Source organism: Passer montanus, unplaced genomic scaffold, assembly GCF_014805655.1.
Source record: "Passer montanus isolate IOZ18808 unplaced genomic scaffold, ASM1480565v1 scaffold9, whole genome shotgun sequence".
In the NCBI taxonomy this organism is placed as follows: domain Eukaryota; kingdom Metazoa; phylum Chordata; class Aves; order Passeriformes; family Passeridae; genus Passer; species Passer montanus.
In genome coordinates, this window is record NW_024374367.1 from 2,948,937 (window position 1) to 2,969,473 (window position 20,537).

Genomic DNA, 20,537 nt, shown 5'->3' on the forward strand with positions numbered 1-20,537 from the left:
ATTTCTCATCAGAATCTGATCTATTACACAAGGAACAGTGACAGGGAAAATAGCAGACATAGTTTTCCTTTTCTTAGAAGGGATGGATGCCCCCTCTAAGCAGAGTTCAATCTTTCAGGTGCACTGGGAGGTGTGGCTGGATCCTACAGCAAAGTTCACCATGGTTCCAGACACCAACTTCTGTGACATTATTGTGCCCACGATGAACACAGTCCGAATGGCCTATCTGCTGCAGCTGTTGCTCACCAACTATAAGCCGGTACGTGCCCAGCCTTGTTTTTGAATTTTTGATTCAACCTCTTCTTCTCCCAGTGCAGTCAGAACTTAACAGCTACCTAATACTATGAGATTATTTCCCACTTCCATGGATTTGTATTTCTCTGCTCCAAATCTCTGCTTAAGCACTAAGAGTTATCCATTCAGTCCCCAGGCACCATGCCAGCACCCCAAAGGGATATCAACACTCAGTTGTTCAATCAAAATCCAGCAATTGCTAGATAGCCCATCACCATCCCTCTGTACCTGTTTCCTACAGTTCCATTTCATACCCCTCTAGTTGGATTCCATCCACACCAAGAGATTTTGGTGTTGAGCAGCTGACCTTATGGGAAAAGTAAGTCCAAGAGTCCTCTCCCAACCTTCAAATGAGTAAAAGAGCAGTAACCTGCCTTTCCTCCAGTCAGTGTCAGAGTTCTGGGAAACACAGGCTGCTTGCCCATGATTATGCTGCATTGCTGATTGTGGTTCTAGGTTCTTTGCATTGGTCCCACTGGCACTGGGAAGACTCTCACAATTGCAGACAAGCTTTTGAAGAACTTGCCTAACAAATACATCGCCCACTTCCTGATGTTTTCAGCACGCACCTCTTCTAACCAAACCCAGGATCTCATCGACAGCAAACTGGATAAGAGGCAAGATTCCTTTCTGTGTGTGCAAAGGCAGTATCCCTGAGCTCAGTGTTTCTATCAACCTGACTATTTACTTTTACCCCAAGATCTGAAGGGGCTCTGAGCATGTATAACTGTGGATAACATGTAGGACACACAGCACATCTGAGCTGGGATTGTGAGAACCAATAATAGCTTGTTATAATGGGAAGAAATTGAGAAGGATTAGTGAGGGTTGGTAAAAGTTGCTCCAATTCTAGTTATTCCAGAAATACTACATTTCACAGCACAGGTGTTTGCAAACCCTGGTGGGGGATCTTTACAGAAAGTGATGAAGGGAGAAAATGTGGCTGCCCACCCGCAATCCCACTCCCCACAGTAAACAGCTTCCATTTCACCTCCCTGGTCAGCCACTGAAGTTTCCAACAGATTCATGGGCTTAAGCTTTGCTTTTATTTGCACCCATTTACTCCTTGGCATTGTGAATAAGTAGACAAAATTTCATTTGGAGAGAAGCCTGCCTCAAACATTGCTCCAGATCTTTTTGGTGCAAAGGCCCATACAAAGTAGTGTATCAAGTGTAAGAAACAGCTAAAACTGTTGACTCAGGAAGCACCCAGAGGAAAAAAACCATGCACTTGAATCAAATTAGAAGTGCCTTTCCTGTGTCCTGACACGGGTTCTGTCCTTGCAGGCGGAAGGGAGTGTTTGGGCCTCCAGTTGGTCGGTATTTCATATTTTTTATCGACGACTTGAACATGCCCATGCTGGAGCAGTATGGAGCTCAGCCACCCATCGAGCTGCTGCGGCAGTGGATGGATCACCACGGCTGGTACGACCGGAAACAGATCGGTATGACCCAGATCCTTGGCCAGAGCTCTTGGCAAGGGCTGGCCTGTTAGATACGTGTACCTGCCGTGGAGATTTGGGGTGAGGGTTTTTAGCTACACCTCAGCACTCATTCCTGATTTTGCACTCTCAAAGGTACTTTTAAGAAGCTGGTAGATATTAATTTTGTGTGTGCCATGGGACCTCCTGGAGGGGGAAGGAATCCTGTCACTCCACGCCTCACTCGCCATTTCAACTACCTCTCCTTCACTGAATTGGATGACAACAGCAAGAGGAAGATCTTCTCCACCATCCTTGGCAGCTGGATGGGTAAGTCCTGCAGAAAACTTCCACCTTCTCCTCATGTTGAAAGTCACCTTGATGGCATTGGAGTTTGGAAGGGAAACAATTAATACTGATGATCTGATCAAAGTGTTGAATGTGTGAACTTGCAGAAGTCACTCAAAGATGCTTTAGGGAAAGTGTTTTATGAGGCTTAGCAAACAGAGAGCTCATACCCTATTTAGTCTCAGGGCCAAACTCTGCTGGTGCAAAACAGCAAACTTCAGCTTTGGCTTTCACAGTTGCAATATGCTGTCCTGTAGCCTGGGCCTTTCAGAGAGGATTTTGTTTGTGATGGGTGATGCAGATATTCTTAACCTCAGCAGGTAAAGCTGGAACTAATTTTTTTGTCTTTTTTTTAGATGGATTGCTAGGAGAAAAAAGTTACAGAAATCCAGTGCGTAAGTAAGAGCAGAAATATGAGAGAGACTGTGAACAGAACACACTGGTGAGCACAGCATGGCACAGCTTACCTGTGCATTCAGCAGACAGACACTTGTCCAGACAACAGCCTTCTGTGGAAGCAGAGCCTTCTGTTACTCTCCATCTGCTGCAGCCTGTGGACAGCTGAGCAGGGTGGATCTGAGCATGGTGCTACAGCCACCATGAAAAAAGGGTTCATTTGGAGTGAAATGAGTCCTCTTATACTTGACAGGGTGGGAATTGAGGATCATCTTTGCAAATATGCCCTCATCTGCAAATCTGCCAGTAGAAAGGAGTGAGAATAGTCAGCTATAGGAGAAGCAAAGCTCTCTGAGTGCTTACAATATTCAGAAGCACCAGTACCTGACTGTGATCTCAGGGGCACACTGAAACAGCTAGCTGTGATTTAGAAAGAAATTAAAGGATTTTTGAAAACATGCAAAAAAGTGCAAAATGCTGGGGTGTCATAGGGCTCTACTTCTCCAGGAGTATTTGTAATAAACTTCATTGGGAGAAAAAAATAATTATGCTCTAAAACTGGCAGCTGTGTTTAAATCTTGCCAGACTATTGCATAAGAAATTATTCTCAGTGGCTTTGCATTTGCTGAGCATAATGAATTGCAGGGGGTTTAGCTAAGAGGGCACTCACACCTTCTAGCTTAAAACTAGCTGAGATTTCACTGCGGGAGTGCAAGGAAGGAGAAGGAAAACCTGTCTGGAATATTTCAGGTAGGCATCAATCAGTCTGGCAGTGCCTGCTCTGTTCCTGGGGGGCATGAAGTCTTCACACCACAGAATGACTGTAAAGCATTCTTCCACCCCCAAATCTGGTTGGCATTAGTTGATAAACCCATTGGCAGCTGTCCACTGCAGTGAGCAGGTGCTTGGACAGGTCCCTTACTGTCTCTGAGAAAAAAAGCAGAAAAATGTGTGCTCCTGCCCAAGTGCTAGCCAGCACTTCTGCCACTCAGTGCCACCTTCCTGCACTGCAAAGACCTTCTCAGCCCAGAGTTACCATCTTGACATCCTCTCCAACTCCTTGTGTCTCTGCAGCGGGAGCAGATGCAGTGAAGGACCTGAACGAGCCCTTAGTCAATGCCACCATCTCCGTGTATATGACCATCACATCCCAGCTGCTGCCCACACCAGCAAAGTCACATTACACCTTCAACCTGAGAGACCTCTCAAAGGTGTTCCAGGGCATGCTCATGGCTGAGCCTGGCAAGGTTGAGGTAAGTCCTCCCATCAGCACAGCCCTGCCACCCAGGGCAAGACCAGAAATCACAGAATCACAGAATCACTGGGTTGGAAGAGACCTTCAAGATCAAATCCAACCCAGCCCCAACACCTCAACTAAACCATGGCACCAACTGCCACATCCAATCTTCTTTTAAACACATCCAAGGATGGGGACTCCACTTGTCCCCAGCCAGATCATTCCAGTACTTTATCACCCTTTCTGTAAAAAACTTTTTCCTAATATCCAACCTATATTTCCCTTGGCACAGCTTAAGACTGTGTCCTCTGATTCTGTCAGTGCTGCCTGAAGAAAGAGACCAACCCCACCTGAGTACAGCCACTTTTCAGGAAGTTGTAGAGATTGATAAGGTCACCCCCGAGTCTTCTTTCCTCCAGCCTAAACACCCCCAGTTCCCTCAGTGGTTCCTCACAGGGTTTGTGTTCCCAGCCCCTCTCCAGCCTTGTTGCCCCCTCTGGATTTGCTTGAGTGTCCCAACGTCCTTCCCAAACTGAGGGGCCAGAGCTGGACACAGCACTCGAGGTGTGACCCCACCAGTGCCAGGTACAGGGGGAGAATGACCTCCCTGCTCCTGCTGCCCACACTGCTCCTGATCCAGGCCAGGAGCCATTGGCCTTCTTGGCCACCAGGGCACACTGCTGGCTCATGTTCAGCTGGCTGTGCCCAGCACCCCCAGGTCCCTTTCTGCCTGGGCACTGTCCAGCCACTCTGTCCCCAGCCTGTAGCATTGCAGGGGGTTATTGTGGCCAAAGTGCAGGACTGGGCACTTGGACTTACTAAACTTCATCCTGTTGGACTCTGCCCATCCATCCAACCATTCCAGATCTCTCTGCAGAGCCCTCCTATCTTCCAACATGCTCCCAGCCTAGTGTTATCTGCAAATTTACTAATTTACTCAATGCCCTCATCCATGTCATCAGTAAAAATATTAGATAGAACTGGCCCTAGCACAGACCCCTGAGGGACACCTCTGGTGACTGAAATGTTCTAGGTGAGGCCTCATTCACAGGCCTGCAAACAGGCTTCAATTTCCCATTGAAGATGCATTTTGGTATTGCTTAAGGGGTGTGGTAGCCTCCCCTTTGGCTATTGCCTGGTACCAGTAGCAGGCAGATGTCCCCTTCATTCACAGTCCTTCCTTGGCAGGTGAGTGGCCACAGGGAGTCAGTAGGACACAGACCATCCATTCAGGGCTAGATGGAGCCATGGGGGATCAGACAGGGACCAAGTAGGGGCAGAGGTGTTGTCCTGTTATCTGCTTCTACCCCTTCAGCTCTCCTGAGGACCTTGCTGTGGCTCCAGTCTGGCTAGTATAGAGACTGAATTATCACAGAAAGTACTTAGGATCCTAAGTTCTGTAGGTTCTGTGCTATCAGCCAAATGAAAGGATCTTTCAAAAAACACACAAGAAAATGGTACAAATTAAATCAAACTTGTGAAAGATAAGAACAAATAACATAAAATTTAAATATCTCAAAGAAAGCCCGACATATGGACAAATAGAGGGGGATAAACTGATGCTGTAATGAGCTCTCTGCAAAGCAGCTGTTTTGACAAGAGTTATTTTTGAGAGGAGAAGGGAAAGCAGCTTCCTCCATCCAGTTCTTTCTCCGCTCTAGTTGCCTTGTAACGGGAGTGGAGCTGGCCACATGCTGGGCAGGTACCAGCTTTGCTGACAACAATGCTCATAACACTTCTCTGCTTCTCTCATGGGGGCTGTTTTGCTGGGATTTCCTACCAGAACAAAGAGCAGCTGCTGAGATTGTGGTACCACGAGAGCTGCCGGGTCTTCCGTGATCGCTTGGTCAGTGACGAGGACCGGACCTGGTTTGACAACCTGATGACAGAGAAGATGGAGGAGTTTGGCACCACTTTTGAGGAGGTCGTTCCCACCCAGCTAGTTCTGTTTGGAGACTTCATGGAGCCACGTGCCAGTGTCAAAGTGTACCAAGCAATCGACAGCCAGGATAAGGTAAGGACCCTGGGAATCACGTTAGGAACTACGTTCACATCTTCTCAGTCTTCTACAAACAAGGGAAAACAGTAATAGTAACAATAGTGGTGCTTTAATTAGAGGCGTCTGAAACTACAAACCATCCCAGGGGTCTCCTGTGGAATCCTACCACATACATGAATAGTGGCTGTATTTGTTGCGATGGGCAGTTGAGGTGGAACAAGCTGTCTCTGCATTGCAATGCTAGAGGCAGCCTGCTATACCAAATCTCCCAAATGAGTCACACTTGGGACTGAAAAGTGAAATTTGCTGGAAAGAAATGGCACATTACCCCCAAACAATACTACTTTCGCCGTTAAAGACTTCACAATTGACCTTTACAAGTAATTAATGTTACTGCCAGACTCCCTGTTGGAGAAGATACTGGGAGTACTTGGATAGTGGTAATTAAGCAAAGGCAATGAGTGGTGCATTTTGCACTCATTATCAGAAACAGATGATTATTCTGTTGTCTCTCCTCTTGTGATAGCTGTGTGACAAGGGCTGGTAATTAACTGAGCTTTCCAACCCCTTTTGCAGAGTAGGTAGGCCTGTCCCCCACCGAGGTGAGCACAGCTGAGACAGCCAGACATAGAGGCAGCTGCACAGTCCCCAGTGATGCACACAGGACTTAGGCAGGGATCTCAGTGCTGTATGAATTCCAGCTGGTGTTACTTTCCCAGCTTCACAGTGATATTGCTGAGGGGGTAGGATCCAATCCCAGATGTCTTCATGCATCATCTCCTTCTCTGGTCTGAGGGTGCTGTTAAAGAGAGCTCTGGGAAGGGCAAGAGAAACTGCTCCTGCAGCTATTCCATGTGATGGCTGGACTGGGAGAGGAGTGTACTCATCTGCAGCCAGTGTTGTTTTCTTCCCCAGCACCTATGCTTTCCAGCCAGAATCCTAACCACAGGATTCAGCAGCAGGCAGTGGCCAGCTGTAGAGCAAGGAAACTAGCCCAGAGGGAGGCCCTGGAGCAGTACGGATCAGGCAGCCATAAGCTCTTTTATTTTGAACTACACCCTGCTGTTTCTCGAGGTAAACAGCACAGTTGGGAAACAGCAGACTGTAGTCACTTGCCTGAGTTAGTTTAAGGTCACCATTGAGCAGCTGCTGCCACCACCACTAACTAAATTCAGCCCATCCAATGGCAGTTTCTTAGGAGCCCAGAGGAGAGCTGCTCCCAGACTCTGATAAGCACCGGGCTCTGCCCTGCCCTGCTCCTGGCTGTGCCAGCAGACAGTAGCCACACACACACAATTGCTTTTATCTGGTAGCCACAACTGAGTGTTTCTGCCCACAGCTGAAGCTGGTGATTGAGGAATACCTGGAGGAGTACAATCAGAGCAAGACCCCAGAGCTGAAGCTTGTGCTGTTCATGGATGCCATTCAGCACATCTGCCGAATCAGCCGGATCCTGCGGCAGGCTCCGGGGAATGCTCTTCTCCTGGGGGTTGGGGGAAGTGGGAGACAGTCTCTCACCAGACTGGCATCTCACATGTAAGTAAAGCACTCCCACCTATGCATGTAATGGGGAGCAGCTCCATTGGGGCTGCCTTCACAGAATCTCTGCCCTTCTCACTGCCAGTTACATGTTTTTCTGGCTGCTGACTCCTCAAATGAGTCAAGAGCTAGGACTCAGTTAACATGCACATCTGCACTGGGTTTCTGGCTAGCTCAAGTATGTCTGCTTTGTGTGAAACATGCTCCTGGGTTGGTGGCTGTCCTTGGTGCACAAGGACAAACGTGTGCTTGGGATTCACTGTAGAACAACTTGCTTGAGTCCTTTCACCCTGAGTCCACAAGACATACTGGGAATTGACAGAAGAGAATGTTTTAATTTGATCTAACTCCACAGGTTTCTTTTTCCATTAGGGCAGAATATGAATGTTTCCAGATTGAACTGTCCAAAAATTATGGCATGACTGAATGGCGAGAGGATGTGAGGAAGATCATGATGATGGCAGGCCTTCAAAATCTACCCAAGACCTTCCTCTTTGTAGACACACAGGTACAGGACTATTAGCATGGTGGATTCCATCTCAAAAGGAGTAAGAAACACATCTCTGAGGTCAACAAATTCCCCTACAGGGTATTAAGGAACTTGACAAAACCAGACACAACCTGTATTTCTTCAGTAGCCCATATTCATCATCTTATAAAATAGCCCCAGGGAAACTAGAGGTGGTGCATTTATTGCTAGAGGGTCTGTAGAGCTGTCTGTGAGTGGGTGGATTCTTCTCTTGCTAAAGGAAGCTTCCTTCAGCTCCATCCAAAGGTTTGGTGGGTACATAGATTTTAGCTGTCTGAAACTAAGCAGTACTGGCCACTGATATTGGAAGTCCTAAGTAAAATGATTCTTTCCCTTTTCAAAAAGAGAGTAGATTTAGGACCTTACGCCTGCTGGTTCCACAGGATAGTGCTGGCTGTAAACTGTAACTTGCTAATGAGTAGGCCAATTTCCACTTTTGGAATCACAGTTATGTTCCCCATAGGCTTTTTTACTGCCTTCATTATCATAGGAACCATTCCCTTGTGGCAGAGCCCTAAGCAGTGAGATGAGCATCCGTCAAATGCTACTTGTTCTTGCAGCCTTTTGCCTGCAGTGAGAAGCATATGTGGGAGCAAAGGGGCCCAAGAGGATGCATTTAGTCAAGGAGATGGATGCTGTGTGTTTCTGATGTAGCAAAGGTGGAGAGGTGAATGTAGCACTGGAGGGAGATCATCCCACAGCCTGTGACACATCCCTACAATTACTCTGTCTCCCACATTGATAAGCTTTATTTTAATAATGAAGTGTTCTGTGCTGGAGGAATGAAGACCTGGAGCAACCAAGGTGTCTGAGGTCTTGCTGCAGAGGCAGGAAAAAAGAGCCTGAGCTCAATTTGTCTGTAAGGAGACGGGGAATGGACAGAAGGATGTTTGTTCTCAAACACATCCTCCTACCCCCAAAATGGCTGAAATATGGCTGTTTATTTGGAAGTGCTGGACAAGAATCAGGATGTGCCTTTCTGGAGCCAAATCATCACAAAAATTGTTTCTTATAACTGAGCTGAGGGCTGTATTTATGCAGAAATTATCTCCATATCATGTGAGACATGACTGCCTTCTGACTTAAGAAACTGCTGGTTTTTGTGTTTGTTTTTTTTTTTACCATTCATTTTTAGATTAAAAATGAATCCTTCCTCGAAGATATCAACAACTTGCTCAACTCTGGTGACATTCCCAACATTTACAGTCCTGAGGAGCAAGACCAGATCATGACAGCTATGAAGCCTATTGTTCGAGACCTGGGGCAGCAGCCCACCAAAGCCAATTTGATGGCTGCATACGTGGCACGGGTTCGCAGCAATATCCACATGGTCCTGTGCATGAGGTACACTTCAGGCCCACACCTCCGTGCTTTTAATGCTAATTATTCCCTCCTTATCCTTTCCCTTCCATCACTGTGTAATGGGATCTTTATTTCCAAGCCCCAGTCCTTGGAGAAGGAGGGAGAATTGGAGTGTGGTTTGCATAACACCTTCCCCTAGGACTAGAATTTTTTTTTTTAACACTTTGCTGGTCTCAAGATGAAGTTTGCATTTTTCAAGGGTATGATTATGTGTGATTCAGATGAAACACAAGGTACCTCCTCCTCTCTGCACCACTGAGCCGTTTGCTACAGACATATCTGGCTTGAATTTGGGGCTCAGTTGCTCATGTTTACTCATTAATCCAATGCATAGTCCATAACCAGCTTGCTCCCTTGCAGGAGGGATACCAGAAGGTACAGGGCATTCTCAGTGCAAGAACAAGTAGAAAAATCAGGGCTATGGTTATAGTTTGGTGATGGAATCTCTGCACACACCTGCTTGAAATAAACTTCAGAGCACATTTATTTGTTATCCCTTAAGTTTATCCCTAGAGAAGCACCCATAAAATGTCACTCTACTACCCTCTTAATACTTCCAGAATATCCCAAGCCAAGGAAAGAGCTCAGACATGCACCTTTGGGCTCACAGCTCACTGCCTGAACTGTCATTCCCCTTTTCCCTCCTTCCCTGGGTGTATTCCTATCCCTCTTGCTCCACAAAGTACCAGGGTGGCTCTGTGGAAGGAAAGTTATTGTGTCCTGTATGCAGAGCCAGCTGTAACACTGTTCTGTGCACGCCTTGCCCTCAGCCCCATCGGGGAAGTGTTCCGTGCTCGCCTGAGGCAGTTCCCCTCTCTCGTGAACTGCTGCACCATTGACTGGTTCAATGAGTGGCCTGCTGAAGCCCTGCAGAGCGTTGCCTCCTCCTTCCTGAGTGAGCTCCCACTCCTTGGCAGCGGCAATGAGGACATCAGCGGGATGGTACGTGCCACACGCGGGAATGCTCTGCTCCCGTGTGTTCAGTGTGCTGTGTCTCTGCATGCACCAAGACAACAGTGCAGGGCACACCTTCAGAATTGTCCTACCCTGCAGCAGAAATGTTCCACGGCAGGATCATTCAAATGCAGAGCTGCATTTGAACTGTCTTGGCCATTTGTCAGCCCTCTGTGGCACTAAAGTCCCCACACACATAAGCTCTGCTGTGACTGTATAGTTTGGTTCTTCATAAGCCCCTTGTGCATTACGTAGATTTGCCTTTCACATGTTAAGTACTGAATGTTTCTTTCCTTTGTTTCCTTTCCCCTTGTAGATTCAAGTGTGTGTAGCAATCCACCTGAGTGTGGCAAAGAAGTGCCAGTTGTTCCTAGCAGAACTGGGCAGACACAATTATATCACTCCCAAAAGCTACCTGGAATTCCTCAGCATCTTCAGTTCCCTCATTGGAAAGAAGCAACAGGAACTGAAGACAGCCAAGAACAGGATGCAAAGTGGCCTAGACAAGGTTTGTCCCTTATGCCCAAGAAAGTTTTGGGGCCACCCCTTACACATTCTGAGCAGCATATTTATAGGTGCAAAGGTGCAGTGAGATGTCCTACACATGTCCTGTGCAACAGGAAAGAACTCAGGCTAAAATAAGTGAGAACTATGCCTTCTGCCAGAGCCAGGCTTTCTGAAGGTCTGAGTCTGTAACAGCTCTAAAAGAATAATGATCCCAGTCTTTGGGGACCACAGACCTCTGTGTAGCTCAGCTCTCAGGATGTTTCTTATTAACCTTGAAATCGAAAGCCCTCTAACAGAAACATTGTTCTGCTGCCTCATTGCCACGAGCTTATGAAGTAATGCCCAACATGTGCAGGCAACATTAGCACTGCTGGTTATAAGCACACCACAGTGTCAGATTGTTGCTCAAGCAGGAACCAGGGCTAGACCTGTGCTTTACACAGCCCAACGCTGGGCAGGGAGCACCCTGCAGAGCAGCACAGCCCTTTCCCAGGGCTTTCCATGGCTGCTGCCCCTGCCCTTAACTCTGCTTTGCTCCCACAGCTCCTGCGAACAGCAGAGGATGTAGCGAAGATGCAGGAGGAGCTGGAGTCCTCCCGCCCTCTCCTGGCACAGGCAGCCAAGGACACCGAGGCAACCATCGAACAGATAAAGGTACCGCTGCTGGGCAGCCCTGCACTAACTCTGCTCAGACTGGACACAGGCTGGAGGGGCCAGGGATTGTGCAAAATCCTGCTTGATCAGAGGTGAAAACGGCTCAGATTGGCACGGCAGATATTTGTGCAGACAGCACAAGCTGCCTCCTGCTGGGGTCCTGCTCTGCTGCTGGTGAGCACCAGTTGTTGCAGAGGCAATGGCTCCCACTGTCTGAAAGCACCACCCAGGGTCAGTCAGCCGAGCTCCAGACCCTTGCAAGCGCAGTCTAGCAACACTAACACAATCCTGAGGTGGCCTGAGCAGCTCCTTGTTGTGTTGAACAGGATCATTCCTCCACATCCCATCCACAGGGAGCTGACCCAGCTGCAAACTGCCCACCAAACCTCAAGAACCATCACACAGTCACTCAAGCCACTTCAGAAGAGGGAACTGTTCTGTGTGGGCTGTCACTGCCTTCTCTCCTTGTGTTCCTCCCTGCCTGTCTCCTGCTGTGGGGTGGCCACACTGGGATAGTGAACAGGAACACTAACATAATACAGCTCTGCATGCAGAGTGGAAAGAGTCTGCAACCACCTCAATTCCCACACAGCAGATAAGGATTTGGCTATATTCCACATTATACCTCCTGGCAGTGTTTTAACCCTTGGAGTATGCAGAAGTGGCAGTTTTAGAAACAAACCCCTACTCATATCTATCTTTCTGTTCCTCCATCTCCCTACAAATTTGCAACCCTGTGCATCCTCTACTTGTGCCAATAGGAAAATGGGCAGAGCAGCTAATTCCTGCAAGACTAACATCATTTCAGGCACCAGCCAGAGCTGGAGTTTGTGGATGGTTTATACAAAAACCTTCTCCCATTATGCTGCAGGAAGGGCATCCACTGCAGCAGTTAGGTCCCTGAGGTCTGCTGGAAGAAGACACACAAGCTGCCAGGACAGCTGTGATCCTTTCCTAGCAGTGCCAAGCCAAGCTCTGCCTCCAGCACCCTTCTGAGGCTGTTTCTGTTGCAGGTGGACACAGCTGTGGCTGAGAAGACAAGAAGTGCTGTGCAGGCTGAGGAGGCAAAGGCCAATGAGAAAGCTCAGACAGCCCAAGCCATTGCAGATGATGCTCAGAAGGACTTGGCTGAAGCCCTCCCAGCCCTGGATGCTGCTCTTGCCAGCTTGAAGAACCTCAACAGAAATGATGTTACAGAGGTAACTGTGTCAAGGGAGAGGGTGGCAGAGCTTGGTCTGGTCAAGGACAGCATCTCCTTGCAGCAATTCCCTTTCAATGGGCTTGCAATATCCCCAGCCTTTTCCTCCATCCATCCCCCTGGGCTCACCCTGGGCAGCTTCTCACCTGGGAGCTTCTCACCTTCACTCCTTCAGATGCAAATTGAAGGGCAGAAAGGCAGTGAGTGGCCCCTGGGTGTTTCCAGCATGTCCTGGAGAAGCTGTGGAGGAGGGCTCAGTCCACAGACCTGTCCACAGGGGTAGGCAGCAGGTACAAGCAACCCCAGGTAGTGACTGTACAACACAGGGACAGAGCTGGCAGCACTCTGAACCTGCAGGCTCTTTGAAAAGGGATCCACCACAGGCAGAGAAGAGGCAGCAGGCTGATTTCAAGGAACACTGGCTTGAAACAGGCTAGTGAGAGAAAGAAGGGTGATTCTGAACCTGCAAGCATCACAGCCAAGACAGCACACTCAACAAGTACAGATTTCACCACACAGGGAGAGGCTTATTGCTCTGCAGTTGTGAGTAACAGACCTTTTTATTCTCCCAAAAACACACCAAACCCCTTTCCTCAGAAAGTGGGGAAAGACACAGACAGTGTTGGTCCACTTGCCCCCAGCACCCATGCTCTCGTAGAGCTGCCACAAGAAGTGTCTTGTCTGTGTTAGGCTTCCAATGCCACAAGGTGCATAAATTTCTTACACATCATCTAAACCTGCCTCCAGAAACTCTGTATTTTTAAGGATTAAGTCCCTAGTTTCTTTTAAATCCAGCTGCCAGGTCATGACCCAAGTAACCTGTCACCAGAACAGAGACCACCAGGATGTGCTCCGAGTCCAGCATTAAGGACCCAGCCCAACCAAAAGAGGACACCACTACTGTGGCAGGGAGCAAGCATCCCTTTGACCTACTCCTTTCCATAGGGCAGCTCCCTCTGGGGTCCCTTGGAGGAAGCTGCTGCCTGCTTCTCCAGCCCCTCCACCTCCTCCCTCAGCCGGGCCTCATGGCAGTAAAAATTCACGTAAAGGCTGCGCTCTGCCTGCAGGCTGGGGCTCTCCAGAGACCTCCGCTTCACCTCCAGGTCACTCAGGAGGTCTGCCAGCTTCTGGTAGAGGTCATCCTCCATGACAGACAATTGGTTCATCAGCTCAGAGAGCTCCTAAGGGACAGAGCCCAAACTCATGTGAACACGGAGAAATAAGGGGATCTTCCTAATGCCTGTGGAACAGCTCAGCCCCCCAGAAACAAACTACCCACCCAGCTCTGGCCTCCAAACCCTCCCAATCCAAGGAGCAGAGGTGGCTTAATGGGACACCTTGCCTAAGGCACCCCAGTCTCAACACTGAGCAGCACATTTGAGACACAGTGAGAATCACCTTTGTCCCACAGCCAGCCGCTGCCTCACTGGAGGGTTTTTGGGACAAGGCAAGGATCAGGCCAAGCTCCCCTCCCCCCTGTGGCTGAGGGGCAGCGAGGTGTCCCCCCTGCACCCAGGGAGGATGGCAGAGGGCCCCAGTGCTGACCTGCTGCCACCCAGCAGGGCCCAGGGGAGGGGAGCGCTGCCTTACCGGCAAGGAGAGCTGCAGCTGGTTGGAGCTGCTGTACACCTGGTGATAGAGCACTTCCATGGAGGACTCCAGGCCAGACACCTGGGGCATAGGAGCTTCCAGCTGGGCTTCCAGTGCCCTCTTGTCCTGAACCAGCTGGGACCACTTGGCTGCCAAGGCTGCATAGCTGCGGAAGGGCTGCTTCTTCTGATCTTTCCCCATCAGCATGTCCCAGAACCTGTGAGAGGGGACAGCCAGCCAGAGCTGTGAGTGCAGCACCAGTAGTGAGCAAGAGCAGGGCTCTGAGGCTGTTGTGCACTGTAAGACTGGGATGCAAGCTGATGTGTGTCAGCAATGAGAAGAAAGCCACTCCTGGTGAGCATCCCATGTCATGGAGCTCTAGGAGGGTACCATAAAGGAGCAGGCTGGCTCAAGAGCCAGTGTGGGATTTCTCTTTGGCAGACACCAGCACCAGCTATTCCAAAACTGTGTGGGGAAGACTGAGAAGACCCAGTCAATGCATGACACCTAGTCAGAGAAAGGTTTTGCTCTAAGGAGCTTGTGGTTTCTTGTGGCCCAGTGCCCCTTCTCCATGGCTGAGGACTTGTCTCTGCACTCTCTACCTTAATATTCTAGAAAAAACTTCTGTTCTCTGTACTCATTCCATTCTCCAAGCCCATACTATGCTTCATCAGAAAGAAGCAGATCTTGGGAATTTCACACCACCATGGAGTCACAGTGGCTCTGCACCAGCAGAAGAGCACTGCTAGTCTATCTGGTAGCTTGGGTCTGCTGCCTGTCTCGGCCATTCCCACGCCACTGTCCCCACCTAGTTTGTTCTTCAAGCTTAGGCGCTTACCGTAGAGCAGTGACGTCTTTGGGTTCTATCCATTTGCGTGGATGAACCTTCTGGGAGGGCCTGGCACCTCTGAAGTGGATCTGCTGCTTCTGCAGCCTGGTCTGGGATTCCCTCGTGACTGTTTTGATCTTCTCCAGCCAAGCAACCTTCTGTTCCAGCTCCTTTCTCTCCCGTTTCAGCTGGAGCTCCAGCAGGTCCAGGTGGCTTTGCTGGCTCAAGAGACATGCAGCCACCTGCTCCTGCCTCCTGGCAGTGTTCTGGAGCCGGGCGACTTCCAGGCTGAAGAGCTTGTGCAGGATGGGCAGGCAGAGGCGGCGGGCCTCTGCCTGCAGCAGGGGCAGCAGCTGGTGTGTCAGAGCGTGGCTGATGTCAGACTGCAGGGCGTGAACCTCCCTCTGCAGCACGGCATCCTGGCTCTGGAGCTCAGCCTCCACGGCCTGCTGTGCAGGGGACACAGACAGCCTGGTGACACGGCGCTGCCTGGCTCTGCCACCCCCTCCCAGCTTGTCAGCTGTGCTCCTGTGGTCAGCAGGACCACATAGGATGGTGGAGGAATGGGGGCACTGGCCTATCTGCTTATCCTCAAGAGCTTCCAGAGTCCTCTGGGCGCACTCCAGCGCAGCACGGGCACCTTCCACTTTTGCTGCTGTGACTATAACCTCCCTCTGGGCACAGATATGTGCTGTCTCTATTTGGCCCAGCTCCTTCCAGAAGCTGTCTTGGTCCTCCAGCAGTTCATCTTCATCAGTCCCAAGACTTTTTGGCATTGATGTTTTCTTGGTGTCCCTTCTCTCTGTGACTTCCTGGCTGCCATCTCTCTCCTCACTCTCCATGCTCAACATGTCTTTCTCATTCCCCCCCTCCACTAGGAGCTCTGCCTTTGAGCCTTGGACCAATTTTCCCTGGATTGCTGGTGCCACTCCCCACAGTGTTTTTGTGCATCCTTGATAAGGAGCTCCTCTTCTTTCTTCTGGTATTTCACAGTATGAGTCCATTTGTGTCTCAGCCTCCAGCCCTTCCTTCAGGCTGCTCTCTCCCTGTGCACTTGCTTCCCAAACATCTGGAGCCTGACCACTCTCTGGTAGGACGTGGTGGATGAAGCTCTCACATGCATCAGTGATCTGTTGTTGTTGCTTCAGGTAAGGAGCAAGATCCATCTGGCACAGCAGTGTTGGCAGCTGGCCCATCCCCATGTTCTCAGGACACTCTGACACCTCCTTTGCAGCCTTGCTGACCTGGCTCAAGACAGCTGTGGTTTTGAGTATCTTTGCTTTCAAGTCCATATGAGCCACCTTCAACTCCTGCTTCACCACTTTCTCCTCCTCCTCCAAATACTTCTGCCCCTGCTGCAGCTTGTTTGTCCAAGCCAACAGCTTCCTGTACCTCCAGAGCTGGAGGTCACGATGGTGCTTCAGCTCCTGGAGCTCCTGGTGCAGGGCCTCTTCAGAGGGCCCCTCATCCACTATCGAGCTCGGGAGCTGCAGGACCGGGCAGCACTTCTGCAGGGCCTCCTCCGAGGCATCACCTTCCAGGATGGGTTTGCCTGCAGCCAGCAGGGCCTCATAGGCCTCCACTTCAGCTGGGCTCAGCACGTTCTCCTCACCCACCGTGCTGCAGAACCACTCAAGGAACTGCTTTGCCTCAGGACAGTCAAAGAGCCACTCAAAGTCCTTCTCACAGAGGGTGTCTGCGTGGGGGTAGATCAGCCTCAGCTTTGCCATGAAGTCTGTTGCTCTGTTGACAGCGTCCAGTGGGAAGGCCTGGGAATACCTCCAGCTGAATATGGCAAGGATGGTCAGTATAGAAGGGAAAAAGCAGGAGTCATCCTCAGAGCTCCTGACACCCACAGTCATCCCAAGGGTGCTGCAGCAGCACTCCTAGGTGCCTGTTTGAGGGGAGACTCGAGCAGTCCCTCCACAAGTGCTGAAGACAGCTCATTGCTGTGGTGGGGTACAAGACAAATGGGAGACCACAGAACAAGGGAGAAAGCCTGCCTGTGTCCCATTTCCATACAGCCTTCTCCCTAGGACCATACAGATTTATCTCCTTTGCCAAGACATATTCAGCCCACAGGCACACTACTACTACAGTAGCAGAGCATGCTTTTTCAGCCTATGTTTAGTTTGCTCCGTGCCCTTTCTGATAACCAGTTCTGATGAATTTTCCCTTTAAATACCTCTTGTCCTTCCTGCCTCTAAGTGTCCTGCCTCTGGTCCCAGTCTCCTCTGGCCCAGCTGAGGGAGGGATGAGCACCCCATCTCCCAGAGAATCAGGTTAATCCCCTGTTTTCCATTTGGGCTTTGCAGGTACGAGCCCTGCAGCGGCCTCCCCCTGGTGTGAAGATTGTGATTGAAGCTGTCTGCATTATGCATGGGAAAAAGCCCAAAAAGGTGGCAGGAGAAAAGATAGGCACCAAGGTGGATGATTACTGGGAGCCAGGCAGGGCCCTTCTCCAGGACCCAGTGCAGTTCCTGAACAGCCTGTATGATTATGATAAGGTAAGCAGTGGCAGAAGGGAGCTGTGGTTGGGATCAAGTATTGCCTCACAGATATTCTTCTCACAGCAGTGACAAATTGAGCTCCTTGTGGGCAACACCCTTCAGCACCACCAAGGACAAGGGTGTATTTGGGCTGGAAGCCCTCATGTGAGTTGGGTGCACTGTATTGCCCTGGGCAATGGGCCCCAGACACACAAGTCTTCACATTCTGTCCCCCTGATCTTTTGTGGGGAGGAGCTAGATAGAAGTGGGAAAGGATTTACCCAATCCCACAGTTGTGGCTCCAAGACCTCAACATGCAGTGATTTGATTCCTCTTGCTCCAGTGTGATGCCTTGACCATCCTGTCAGGTCCTGGGGTGCTGCTACCTTTGAGGGAAGCCCTTAGGAGATCATTGATGAGCATGCTAGAGATCTGACTGAGGACAGTCTCCTTCTCTCGCACTGTTCTCTGCAGGACAACATTCCAGACAGTGTGATCAAGGCCATCCAGCCCTACATTGACAATGACGAGTTTCAGCCAGCTGCCATTGCCAAGGTCTCCAAAGCCTGTACCTCCATCTGCCAGTGGGTGCGTGCCATGCACAAGTACCACTTTGTGGCCAAGGTCGTGGAGCCCAAGCGGGTAAGGAACTGCATGACCCAGCTGCCTTTGGTGTTCAGGAGCACAGTACCAGCAGCTCCCTTCTGCAGGAGGTGCTGGGAATCACTGCATTCTGCAGGTCAGAATGTAATACCTTTGTCATCCAGGGATTGGATTGACCAAGATATTGAGATATCAGTAGCTAGCACTTATCAGCAAGAGCTTTTATGGGAAACCAACTCTTGCTTCAAGATCTCTGCCTTTTGGGGGAAGAGCCTGACCACATGCCCAACATACTCACTGTTTCCTTGTGCATCTCCCCAGCAAGCCTTGCGGGAGGCAGAGGAGGACCTGCGTGCCACCCAACTGATCCTTGACGAAGCTAAGCAACGCCTGAAGGAGGTTGAAGATGGCATTGCCACGCTGCAAGCCAAGTACGAGGCCTGCAAAGCCAATAAGGAGGAGCTGGAGAGGAAGTGTGAGCAGTGCCTGGAGAGATTGGCCCGTGCTGACGTGGTAAGGGACAGTGCTAGCTTCTGTCTGCTTATATGAGGAAACTCAGTTCCAGATCAAGCAGCACAGTGGTGAAAACATCCATGTGCCTGCAGCTCATAACAATCCTAGGCTGAAGCTACCTGGCCTGATCTCAGCAGCTCAACAGGACTGGAAAGCTAAGCTAGCCAGGCACTGATGTAAAAAGCTGCTGTCCTCCTGTGCACAGCTTCCTCAGTTAACAATGGGTCTCCAGGACATCTGAGAGCAGCCCAGTAATCCCAGCTTGAGTTCTTAAAACCAAACAGAATTCAGAATATGTCAGGGGCCACCCCAACTTCTGGTCACTAAAGTCACCTGCAGCATTACCCAGAGAGCAGCAGGTCCAGGACACAAGGTTAGACCTCACAGCAGCTCTCACATGTGCATCTGATCCCACAGCTCATCAACAGCTTGGCTGATGAGAAGGTGCGCTGGCAGGACACTGTGGAGAGCCTGGATGACAAAATCAACAACAGCTCTGGGGACGTGCTGGTTGCAGCTGGCTTTGTGGCCTACCTGGGCCCTTTCACAGTAAGTGTGCGGTGGTCAGCACTCAGTTTGCAGCTCTGCTGTCCTGGCCAGGGAGAAAGGAATAAGACACAAGGGTGCGAGATCCCTCCAGGATCTCTCTCCACTTGTGCAAGAGGCTGCACAGGGCCCATTTAAATGGGAACAGGAGGGTTTAGATACTCACAACAGACTAGCTGCAACTTAAAGAAAGGCTGTGATGGTGTTTCTCATGGCAGGGAAACTACCGTGCAGCACTGTCCACAGAGTGGATGGAGGAGCTGGCCAAAAATGACATTCCTCACAGTGAGGATGCAAGCCTCATCAACACCCTTGGAGACCCCGTGGAAATCCGCTCCTGGCAGGCAAGTTTTAAAAAATCCCAAACCAAACAATACTTGAGGAAGAAGGGGCCTCAGGTGAAGACTAAAACAGTCAGCTCAGCACTCACCAGGATCCCCTGGACCAAAGGGGCAGGCCCCCACACCAAGCAGCTGGCTAAAGGCCAAGTATTTCCACACTGCAGAATTGGAATTGCTGCCAGGCCTGGGCAGCAGCATAAAGGGCATCAGCCTTGACCTGTAAGGCTCATCCTTTACAAACACCAGGCCCAGAGCCAAGCTCTGGCCATAGCCTGCCCAAGCCTGACCCCCAGCACAGCCCCATCCCAGGGCTTGGCTACTCCAGAGGTACCTTTACCACCATCCCCTGTCCACCCACTGGGAGTTCTCAGGGGCCAGGGCAGCCAGGGTTTCTCTCTGGTCACCTATGTGCACTACCAGGTGTCCCAACAACTTTTTCTACCCTGTTAGATTGCTGGTTTACCCAACGATGTCCTGTCTGTGGAGAATGGGGTAATAACCCGATTCTCCCTGCGCTGGAATCACTACATAGACCCACAAGGACAAGCAAACAAGTGGATCAAGAATCTGGTAAGAGCTGTGAGGAGGAAAGCCAGGTATGCCAAGATAGGGGAAACAGTTTTCTGTCAGGAGCTGTGCAGAGCAACCTCAGGCTTGGGGCTCTAGAGCTGCAAAGCCCCATGCTGTGCCAGCCCAACCTAAGCAGCACCAGACAGTCTCCACATCCACCTTCACCCCAGGTGGATTTCCCTTCTCAGGGAAAGCAGCACAGGGCAGGAAGAGCCCTCATGTAAGCAAGCAAGGCAGCAAGCAAACACATTCCCACTCTGATGCGTGTCCACTAACATTCTGGGAGCCTTCACCTCACAAAACAACACCAGCATCTCCCATAATGGTTTCCAGGTTTCAAGCATGGAGGGATCAGGGTATCATTACCTGGCTGCTGAGTGCATTCCCTCCTGCCAAAGGGCTGAAAACACTGACCACCACCTTTGAAAGATCAGGCAGGAGCTGAGGCAGCTGCTCCTGCTTTTCTCCCTGAGAGCTTTTCCCACCCACCTGTTCTCACTTTGTAGGCTCTGCCCTGAATTAGCAGTGTGGGGCTCCAGAGGGGTATGGCTCTGTGAAGGAGATTGTCCCTATTTACCCCCCCTTTTCTGCTACCTCATTGAGCTGTCTCTAGTGCCT

At 50.3% G+C, this 20,537-nt stretch overlaps 2 protein-coding genes across 2 annotated transcripts in view; one reads left to right on the top strand and one right to left on the bottom strand.

The window, feature by feature from the left end:
- Positions 1-20,537, top strand: part of DNAH1 (dynein axonemal heavy chain 1) — a 67,575-nt gene that overhangs the window by 38,579 nt on the left and 8,459 nt on the right. The window contains exons 41-60 of the mRNA XM_039734189.1: positions 119-259; positions 751-911; positions 1,582-1,739; positions 1,872-2,045; positions 2,420-2,458; positions 3,534-3,712; positions 5,480-5,710; positions 7,035-7,231; positions 7,607-7,742; positions 8,899-9,107; positions 9,896-10,067; positions 10,396-10,587; positions 11,130-11,240; positions 12,254-12,439; positions 17,173-17,364; positions 17,821-17,988; positions 18,271-18,462; positions 18,880-19,011; positions 19,227-19,352; positions 19,800-19,919. Of these exons, the coding sequence (XP_039590123.1) occupies positions 119-259; positions 751-911; positions 1,582-1,739; positions 1,872-2,045; positions 2,420-2,458; positions 3,534-3,712; positions 5,480-5,710; positions 7,035-7,231; positions 7,607-7,742; positions 8,899-9,107; positions 9,896-10,067; positions 10,396-10,587; positions 11,130-11,240; positions 12,254-12,439; positions 17,173-17,364; positions 17,821-17,988; positions 18,271-18,462; positions 18,880-19,011; positions 19,227-19,352; positions 19,800-19,919 (3,216 nt within the window). The remainder of the gene's footprint in view (positions 1-118; positions 260-750; positions 912-1,581; positions 1,740-1,871; positions 2,046-2,419; positions 2,459-3,533; positions 3,713-5,479; positions 5,711-7,034; positions 7,232-7,606; positions 7,743-8,898; positions 9,108-9,895; positions 10,068-10,395; positions 10,588-11,129; positions 11,241-12,253; positions 12,440-17,172; positions 17,365-17,820; positions 17,989-18,270; positions 18,463-18,879; positions 19,012-19,226; positions 19,353-19,799; positions 19,920-20,537) is intronic.
- Positions 12,728-20,395, bottom strand: LOC120514070. Its single transcript, XM_039734188.1, has 4 exons — positions 20,286-20,395; positions 14,867-16,642; positions 14,029-14,245; positions 12,728-13,619 (listed from the first exon to the last, which is right to left on the bottom strand). The coding sequence occupies exons 1-4, from the start codon at positions 20,300-20,302 to the stop codon at positions 13,368-13,370; spliced, it is 2,262 nt and encodes a 753-aa protein (XP_039590122.1). The 5' UTR covers positions 20,303-20,395; the 3' UTR covers positions 12,728-13,367.